Genomic DNA, 10,506 nt, shown 5'->3' on the forward strand with positions numbered 1-10,506 from the left:
CCCAAAGATTTTTCCTTTCTTTGAATCCCCAGGTAATTTTTGACAAATGTATCCATGGCTTCTCAATTTATAAGGAACAAAACTGTAGGGGAGGGAGATATGTTTTTTGTTTTAATATGTTTAAATGGTTCTTATTTTGTGATAAAGGACTATTATCTGTACTTATGCTTACAGCAACTGTTTCATAAGTGCAACTGGCTTTAACTATTAAAATTGGATACAAGGAAATTAGGGGTGTTGCAGTACTTGGTTGCAAATAATTTGCCGTCTGGAGTTGGGTCAGAAAATGCAATTTCATCAGTGCTGAGAAAACAGCCAAACATGAAGCAATTCCTGAGAGTATCTACTAGTTGTCTTGCAATGCGCTTTCTTCTCTTCAGTCTGAAGACCCAGATTCTACTTATCCCACAGACTGCAGGCTGTGGTACATTTGAACATTGCCAAGCCCTGTGACATTCTTTAGAGCTTGGGGATTCTGGACCAGTTGGTTCAGATAGAACACGGAAAGCCTGTTTGATGGGCTCTGCAATTAATCACCCAACTACTTTCTTTTCATCAGATATAAAGAGAAAAGTTTTGGTTTTGTTTGGACATCTAGGAATAACTTGATGGAATCCCAGTTCATCATCGACAAGTTCTTGGACATCTTCTACCTTCCTGATAGCATAATTTGGATCATGTGGCAGGACCAACACAATTTTTCCATCCCAAAACTCTCAACTATGCGTTCTTTCTTCCAACCTGCATATTTGATTCCCTCCAGAAATCTCTGGTGATACTGAGCATGCTGCAGTTCATCTTCAGGGTTGGAAGCAGTGTAGATCATGCCACAAGACTTGCACGTAGTGGCCCCAAAATGCTTCTGACCTGCATCAATGATGAACTGGTCTTTTATTTCTTTATTTGTATCTCTGGCATTATTCTGCAAGCTGGTCTGTTTCAAGAAGTTAGTAGATACAATGGAGCCCATAGAAGATTGTTCTTCAGGTAGAGATCTTTTTGTATTGACTGAAGACACAGTGAAAATGGGGTACACAATGGACTCTGGAGCAGCTGCCTTGTTCTCACTGAGGGTATCCTCTAAGGGAAATGCTTATTTTCATCAAGTTTATATCCTCTCGAAGATACTACTCCACCTGATGAATCTTTCATTAATTTCTCATTTTTACTTCTTGCACCCAGTAGCTCCATGTTCAGTTCCTTTAACAAGCACTTAGGCACTTGCCTTGTCTCAAAAGTTTTTCTTTCATGGGCAGTCGCTACATCAGAATCTTCAATCACTTCTGATTTATTCTTTCCAGTAGGTCCCAGTAATGACTTATTCTCCAGAGACAATTTTCTAAGGGAAGATTTTTTTCTACTAACAAAAAATGCCACTCCACCCTGGAGTGTAACTTGTGGTTTTATTTTTTGGCTTAATACTCAAGGAGTATTCAGATTATTTTCAACTGAATAACATTTATTCTCTTTCCCCACAATTGGCTTATAAGCTACTCTATTTTGCTTGGAATTTCTAGAATTCCTTGATACAGGTTTGATGCACTTATAACTTGGTTGACATTTAGCAGCACTAAACAGATTCTTAATTCAATGTTTCAGCTCAAGAAGTTAGGAAAGGATCTAACGGTTTATCTGGTTGAGTCACTGAAACATTGATTGCATGGCCAACCCACTGAACCTACTGCCGTCAAGTCGATTCCGACTCATGCCAGCCTACACTAAATCAAGGTGAAGTACAAGACACGCTTTGGTATACTGTAGAAGAAGGCATCCAAAGGCTTAGGGAAATTGTTATGCTAGAGTGGATTTATCAGGTTAGACTCACAGGTCCACACATGAAGTGCCCAGAGGACACACCTTTTACCACAATGTTGAGGAACAAATTTGTGAAGGGAGCTCTTGCATCCTTGAAGACTGCTGTGATTGCTATTTTATGTAAGTTATATTTGACAGTGGCAACTGCCCTATGTGAATTAAGACACTTAACTCCAACTGGGTTGATTGGACCCTGCAGTGATAGGGGTCAAGTGACAGCTCTCACTGGACAAAGACAAGGTGGGTGTGGTTACCATAATGGACAGCAGAATCAACACAGTAAACAGAAGAGTCTGACTCCTATGGACTTATGGCATTTTCTCCTTAGTCATGCTGTCCATAGGAGTGAAATAGATAGGAAATATACTAAATATTCACCTAATCTGTACAAGTGGAAGAATTCTAGGTCAAGTGAATAGCAGTCTAAATGGAACAGGCAGAATAGAGAGCCATGGCTTCTCAGTCAATTCCAAGGCTTGAGCGAGTTTAAAGAATCACAATCCCTTGAATAAAGGGGAGGCTTAGTCCCCTTGATGAAGGACTCCAATTCACAGCCCAAAACTTATACTGTTATTCTTTCTAACGGCCTTCCCCAAAGGAACCTGCGGCCTTTTACGAAAGTGACAGTTCTTCTGGGAAAGGAAATAATCATACTTTTCAGAGACTACTGGATACTGGCTGTGAACAGGCACTAACCCCAGGGGACCCAAAAAGTCACTGTGGATCACCAGTCAGAGGGGGCATATGGAGTTCAGATAATTAACGCAGTCTTAGCTCATGTCTGTCTCACAGTAGGTCCATTGTGTCCCTGAACCCATTTTGTAGTGATTTCCCCAGTTCCAGGATGCATAATTGGAACAGATATACCCAGCAACTGGCAGAACCCCCACATTGAATCCCTGACAAATGAAGTAAGGACTATGAGGGTAGGAAAAGCCAAGTGGAAGGCATCAGAACTTCCCCTACCTAGGAAAATAGTAAACCAAAGGCTATACCACATTCCTGGAGGGATTGCAGAGATTAGTGCCACCGTAAAGGACTCGAAGTTTGCAGTGGTGGTGATTCTCCCTGAATAATTCCCTGACTAATTTATTGCTTTATTTGCTCTTATGGCTATGTTTTGTTCTGGAGGGGGAGAGAAAAATGATGGAAGCACCAAGGCTTGATTTACTGATGGTGGTCCTTTGGTTGGTTCATTAATGTTTTGTAGAAAATTGAAGACCTGTTGCATTTGTTTACAGAGTTTCCCTGAATGAGTGTGAACAGTGTATATATTCCTAGATAAAGAGCTCAATGTTTCTTGTTGCAATCTAGAAAAGTAGCTTTTGAGAAATTTTCAAAGTACCCAATTCTTTCTAAATTGTAAAGAGGACTCTTGGGATCTCATTACAGAGCTGGCTTGGCTGAGCTATGGTTGATGGTAGAGCTCATTTTCTCCAAGTCCCTAGGGATTCTGTCACCTGGAGAATCAGAGCTCATTAGGTATATTTTATTCTTATGCTCAATGCAGCTATTTATAAGCTGAAATGTTTCATCTTAGTTCAGTTAATTACAATTGTTTCATTGTTCAGTGATGAGAAGATAACTGCATTTAAACATGCATCCTGAGGCAGTCTATTTGTGCTTATCTGTTTTATTAATTACTAGTGGTATGCAATTTTAATTCAAGGAAGCTCTTATAATTTAATGATCATAAACCAACCCAGAAAAATCATCAGAGCGCACAATTGTTCCAGGACCCAGGGTTTAAATAGTGACATCTCAGATACCAGGAAATTAATCATCATAGGTGCTGAAGGATTTGAATCACTAATGGTGGCCATCAAGGCAAAAGAATGAAATAAAAATATAAATTTCTTATAATCCTCAATGTACTGTTTAGAGCTTTGAAGACTGAATATCTTCTCTTTCACAGACAAGAAGGTATCAGAGCTTGGAGGTCAGAGAGAACTATTAGAGGTACCTTATTTACATATTTACTCAAAATACATTTATTTCCAAATCAATATGTGTACTATTAATGGTATGATTATTTTATAGAGTCAGCATATGTTAAAATTCTAGTTTCAGAATTACACATTATTTAACAGTAAATTTTGTTATTTGTGATATATTCACTCCTTAGAGAAAAAAAAATTAAAAATATTCTTTCTCATTTCCCTGTCATATAGCTTTCCTTCATATTGAGGACGTTTTGCATTTATTAAATTTGTCCTTGTGAAATGTCAGGATATTGTCTAATTCTCCAACTATTTCATCAACTGGCTTTTTCTATTGCACTTTAATGAAGTCAATTGGATGCAGTCCTGAGTGGGTTAGATAATCTTTCTTGATGATCTGAACTTCCACACGATGTTGGGAATAAGCATTCACTTCTTATTCTTTCTTAATTGGAGTCCCTGGGTCGTCAAAATAGTTAATGTATTCAGTAACCAAAAGGCTGGAGTGTTGAGTTCACCCAGAAGTGCCTTAGAATTATCTGATTTCTTTTTGTATTATTTCTCTAGAATTTGCAGAATAATTTAAAGTCAGAACAAGCAATGAGACTTTGTCACAGGCTTCATCCCCTTACCTGAAGTCTCAAGTTCAAGAAGTCCTGTCAAAAATCTGTACCTCAACCACCTCAGGAAAAAGCGCAGCTCATGGTGGCATTCCAGGGAACACAGGAGAGCCCTGAAACCTGGACAGCAAATGCGGAACCAGAATCTGCTTTCTTCACAGCGGGCTTTACACTGGTGGAGAAAAAGAACGCCAAGGGACCTCTCGCTGGAGCACAGTAATGCAAATCTTTAATATCTCTTGGAAAATAATGTATGTTACTTGGTAAAACAATTTTTCAGAGGTAGAAGAAAGGAAGCTTAGATCTATATGGGCTGATGATTCCGACTTTCTGCCAAAAATCCGAGGTTAAATAAATATTGCAAATCTCTGCAGAGACATTCTCTTTTCTGTCTACGTTATGAAAGAAAGATAAAAGCTATTCTCTATTATAAGGGGTGCACTTGAAGCTATTTCTTGATTTGTGATTTCAGACATTTTGATTAGCAGAAATAAAAAAGGAAAAAGTGGAGATTAAATTAAAAATGAATTGAAATATTGAATTTTATTCATAGTGATTGTGGAGTTAGGAAAGATACTTTAGATTTTTTTCAGAATCTCATAATGTGCATGGAAAATTATCTGAGATTCCAAATCTCAGGAGGAGTTTTTTATCCTTTTCTGATTTATCTATGGGGGCAGAAATGATAATGATATAGTCAAGGAATTAACATCATGGAATTGACTTTAATTTGAAAAGAATTATCATTTTTGTGTTTGTATAGTCATAACTGAATTTTGATTTCATACAACTTGTTTAATTTAAAAATTCAATTAAATTTAAAAATTCAATTAAATTTAAAATTTATAAACATTAATTTTTAAAATGCTTACATTTTTTTCAGAAGATAGGCACAATTATACACATAAACATGTTTGTCAAAATAAATATTATTTATTCATCTCCTGCTCAGATATTATATCTCATGGTATATGATACATTTCAGAAAGTTATTATTTTTCTTCTTGGCCAACTTGGTCAATGGCAGAAATCAGGCTCAAATATTTATTCTTGGAAAGCAAATTCTGAGGAAATTACCCGATGTCTATATTGAAATGACTATGTTGACCAGTATATTTAGTTAGACTAATGAATGTGTACACTATTGAATCATTGCAACAGATTGATGTCTTTTTCATAATTCTGAGAATAAGAACTTAAAATGTGCATAAATAAAATGCACCACTTTTCACCCAATAGCTACATGCAGACACAAATGCTCAAACACCTTGATAGTTAACTATTATTTTTTACTATGAAGATTTTCTTAGGTTTTTTTTTGTTTGTTTGTTTTAAACAAATCTTTCTAGAAGTTATTTTTGCTTCAGGTAGTAAGAAGTTATCTTTCTGTAGTCAGCAATAGGAAACTGTGAAGTTGGACTGTTGACAATGTGTTCAGTTCAACAATGCATGTAGCTATTGGGTGAAAAGTGGTGCATTTTATTTAGGTACATTTCAAGTACTTATTCTCAGAATTATGTAAAAGACATCAATCTGTGGCCATGATTCAATAGTGTACACATTTATTAGACTAACTGAATATACTGGTCAACATAGTCATTTCAATATAGACATCGGGTAACTTCCTCAGAATTTGCTTTCCAAGAATAAATATTTGAGCCTGATTTCTGCCATTGACCAAGTTGGCCAGGAAGAAAAATAATAACTTTCTGAAACTTTCATCAGTTCTGATATGTTCAAGTTTCCCTAGATGAACTGTATCTGTGTCACATTGCTAAAGAACACAGAACTTCGTAGTATTTCAAATAGAGACTTATATTTTAAATTATTTTTCATCAAACTTAACAAATTGGCTATTTGTTACTACAGAAATAAAACCAAAGACTTTTCCGTTTGTCTACTACCTTCTATCACCCCATTCAGGTAACTTTACAAGATGTCAATCTAAATTTATAAAGAAAATGTTAACTAATAACTTTCAGTAATTTTTCAATATTATTCATGGTGTGACTTAACTTGTCATTTATTAAAAAAATATATTTGGGGTGTTTGCTTTAGGGGTCAGGGATAGAGGGAAGAACACTAGCCATCAAGTCTGCTTTTAAAGCTCCAGAGTAATACAGTGGGAAGGTTAAACAAACACCTACATGGTACATGATTATAATTTTTTCTTATAATAATTTTGGTAACTAATGATTATTGAGACATACTGTGTTACAAACATTGTTCTAAGCACCTTACATATATTACTCATTCAATATTCACCCCAACTTTAGGTATTTTTATTGTTCCATTTTAAGAGATGAGAAAACTTAGCCCAAAAGTGTTATGTAACTTGCCTGGGACCACACAGTTAAATAACTGGCACAGATGAGACATAAACATAAACTCTGTGCATGCTTTTAAAGTCCGTGGTATATTGGCTTTCTTTTGGATTTCCCTATACTTGATAAAAGATATACCACAAAAAGAGATGAAGGGCTCGGGGGATTCCTCTTTAAGAAAGAAACTTTTAAATGCTGGCTGAAAGAATAAATAGGAGTTCCCCATAGAAACAGTGGAATGATTTCAGGGACTTCAGATGGGAATGAGTTTGACCTGTTTAAAATAAATAAATAAATAAACACAGAGAGAGCTAGTAGGAATTTGTGAGATGAGAATAAGGCCAGGCAGGTTCATCTCAACCAACTTAAAGAATTTGAATATGTCTTAAAGGTAGTGGAAAGTCATTGACCAGTTTTAAGCCCATGGATGATGTGATCTTATTAAATCTTGTAACAAAGCATAAGACTGGATGTAAGGATAGAAGATGATTACCAGAATCTAGAGAGATAATAGTAGTTTCGATTAGAATAGTAGTGGCGGTGGGAAATTTAAAAAGTGAAAGGATCATTAATGTATATTTCTGCATTCAAATTTACCAGTTTTGGTGATAGCCAGTTATTAGGAATGAGGTAGATGAACGTGCCAAGGAGAAACGCCAGATTTCTTACAAAGTAACCTTGGAGATGCTCTGCACTAAGATATGGAAAAAGAGGGATGCTCTTTTCCTTACTCTGACATTAGCCAAATAGATTTTATAGGTGCATTCTATGATGAAGTAAAAGAATTGTTCATTATATTAAACTTACTAGCTTTACAGAGAATAAGAGTCACATTATTTTAGAACCATATCTATTGAAGACTCTCAAATTCACTTGTGAAAATATTCAGACCCTGAGTTTAAGAGTGAACTCCTGAAGGTCACATAGATAAAATATATAATACTGAACTCTTCATCATAAAAGAATCTGCAACAAATACCAGATTTCTTGAATGCAATATTTTCTATTCATTCATTTTTAAAAATTCTTGGTATAAATTCTCCCTCTGTTTAGTTCTGTATTTCATTAAACTATTAAGGCAGTTTGTGTTGACAAGTTTCTTCTTCTCCTATTTTTTGATTCAGGCATTGAAGGACCATGGACCAAAACAATCATAGCTCTCTACATGATTTTATTCTGCTTGGCTTCTCTGATCATCCCAAACTGGTGATGGCCCTGACAGGAATTGTCACCATCTTCTACTTAATTACATTGGTGGGTAACACAGCCATCATTGTTGCATCTGTCCTGGATTTCCATCTGCACAATGCCAATGTATGTTTTCCTCAGGAATTTATCTTTCCTAGATCTGTGTTTAACCACCAGCATCATACCTCAGTTGCTGGTTAATTCATGGGGCCCTGATAAGACCATTAGCTATGTGGGTTGTGTCATTCAACTCTGTGTTAATATGTCTTTGGACTCTACTGAGGGTCTTCCCCTGACTGTCATGTCCTATGATCGTTTTACAGCTATTTGTAAACCCTTGCATTATTTGGTAATCATGAACCTACAACTTTGTCTCAAGATGATTGTCATGGTCTGGGGTGTTAGTCTGGCCTCTTCTGTGGTATTATATACACTCACACTGAATTTGCCTAGGTGTGCAATCAACCTTCTGGATCATTTCTTGTGTGAGTTGCCAGCTATGGTCAAAATAGCTTGTATAGACACCACAACTTTTGAAATGTCTGTTTTTGCTTTAGGCATTGTCTTTGTCCTTACACCCCTCCTCCTTATTCTTATATCCTATGGTTTCATTGCTCAAGCTGTGCTGAGAATGAAGTCAAAAGCAAGCCAAAGAAAAGCAATTAATACCTGTGGATCTCATCTCACTGTGGTGTTCCTCCTCTTTGGAACTGTCATTGTCACGTACCTACAGCCAGGTAACAGTGCCTCCAAAGACCAAGGCAAGTTCTTCACCCTCTTTTACCACATCATCGTTCCAAGTCTCAATCCTCTCATCTATACCTTGAGGAATAAGGACATGACGGACGCACTAAAGAATTTGGTGAGAGTTGCCTATCAATCTACAAAAATGAAGAAGAGACGGAAATCATAGAAAAATATTAGAGTAAATAAGGCAGTGAAATACATTTTCTAAGTATCTTTAGTTTTTGCTTAGGCAAGTAATCCCTAGATCATAGAGATCAGTTAATATAATAAATCTTGTGTGGGAAACTTTTGGGGTTAAAAACAATATAACCAATTTGAGATACACAGGCTTTTGCCATGGATCTGTTGTACCATGGAACTTATGCGAATTCTGTGCATCATGGTAATATTTGTGTGTAGTATTATTTCATAAAATATGTAAATCTTTTATTTCCAGTTATCATGGTATTTAGCTTTTCATGGGAAAATGTGATGACTTATGAATTAAACTTTAATATTTTTTATGATCTGATATCTTTCTTTAAAAGATTGCATTATTTAATAATTGAAGCCAATCTAGATAGATTTAGAAGGATACATCAATGAAATCTAAAAGTAACCTAATATTTTCTCCTCTGAAAAACCAGTTGCTGTCAAATTGACTATAGTGACCTCATGTGTTTCAGAATAGAACTGTCCACACAGAACTTGTTGCAACACCCAGGAACTCCATTTTCTCTGAACACTTCATAATTCTTGGAATGAGAAGGGGGAGAAGTCCTAGATGATTTACTGGATAATTATGTATTTTCCCAATCAGAACAATACAGCAATAACACACATAAAATATGTTTAATATCAATGGCACGCAACAACAAGGACAGGATATCATTGATGTCCTTGCCTTCTACTTTTAGAGTTGCTTTCAGAAAGAGTTGGTCAGTCCACACACAAAAAAAAAAAAAATCCCTCAGAGAGAATGTAAGTTCTGTGTTCCTGATGTATACAGTCAAGCTATTCCACCCAATACTCTTGGATTTAGAAAATCTATTCTTTCTCTTAGTACAATTTATAATAATGATAGAAGATATATTAGGTCATTCACTAAGTTCAATATTCTAAATACATCAAAAATATAATAGTGATGGACGATTAGGAGAACATTACATTTTATAGCAATACATTTTTTTTTCCCTGGTTTTATTTTCTTTTTGGTTTGGGTCTCTTCTTTGTTTGGGCTGCAAGTTACACTAATATTTCAAATATTTAATCTCTCTTGTATCTCCCTTAAATAAATGTTCGTACATATTAAATCACAATAAATCCTTTAAATATACTGACCTTCTAAAAGCTAATCTGTACTGAATGGGTGTTATGAAGATTATCAAGAAGGGCAGCTTCTTTGGTTGCTGCCAGGTCCAGGAGGACCTGACCAGACTGCAGTCCTCAGACCTCATTTTCCTCATCCATTCATCCCCCCAGAAACTCCTTAAAAAATGGTTTGATTCCCTTCCCCAATGTGACTTGAAAAGGAAAGTGGTGATAATAGTAAGTAATAATGATGAAAATTAAATCTAATTTTCTCTTTAATGAGAGGTCACTTTTCTGCCTAAGATCTCACAGCAACATTCGTGAGAATTTATTACACCAACATTCATAAGAATTTAGAACAAAATTTAACTCATCTAACTTAAATGGTCTACCAACAAAGGGAAATATTCTTGAAGGCATATGAAGTGATTATAGGGGAAGAAAAGTATGAAAGAAATGTTAGACTGGGACTCCAAAATTTACCATGAGGAAAAAAAATCACTTAACAGTTCTAAGCCTTTATTTTCTTTTTAAATTTAAAATGGATATTAAAATGACCCTACACAATATATACTTGGTTTG

The 10,506-nt window shown here is 35.7% G+C and overlaps 1 protein-coding gene and 1 pseudogene across 1 annotated transcript; one reads left to right on the plus strand and one right to left on the minus strand.

Annotated features, from left to right (window-relative positions):
• Positions 1 to 200: 200 nt before the first annotated feature.
• LOC135232795 (N-acetyltransferase ESCO2-like) lies at positions 201 to 3,638 on the minus strand (annotated as a pseudogene).
• A 4,511-nt stretch (positions 3,639 to 8,149) lies between these two features.
• On the plus strand, positions 8,150 to 8,800 carry LOC135232797 (olfactory receptor 2W1-like). The gene has a single exon (XM_064293933.1). It carries the CDS (start codon positions 8,150 to 8,152, stop codon positions 8,798 to 8,800), a length of 651 nt encoding a protein of 216 aa, XP_064150003.1.
• The last annotated feature ends 1,706 nt before the right edge of the window (positions 8,801 to 10,506 follow it).

Source organism: Loxodonta africana, chromosome 1, assembly GCF_030014295.1.
Source record: "Loxodonta africana isolate mLoxAfr1 chromosome 1, mLoxAfr1.hap2, whole genome shotgun sequence".
Taxonomy (NCBI): domain Eukaryota; kingdom Metazoa; phylum Chordata; class Mammalia; order Proboscidea; family Elephantidae; genus Loxodonta; species Loxodonta africana.

Bases quoted from the DNA above. Each gene is read 5' to 3' on its own strand.
- LOC135232797 (XM_064293933.1), top strand. From the start codon at position 8,150: ATGTCTTTGGACTCTACTGAGGGTCTTCCCCTGACTGTCATGTCCTAT.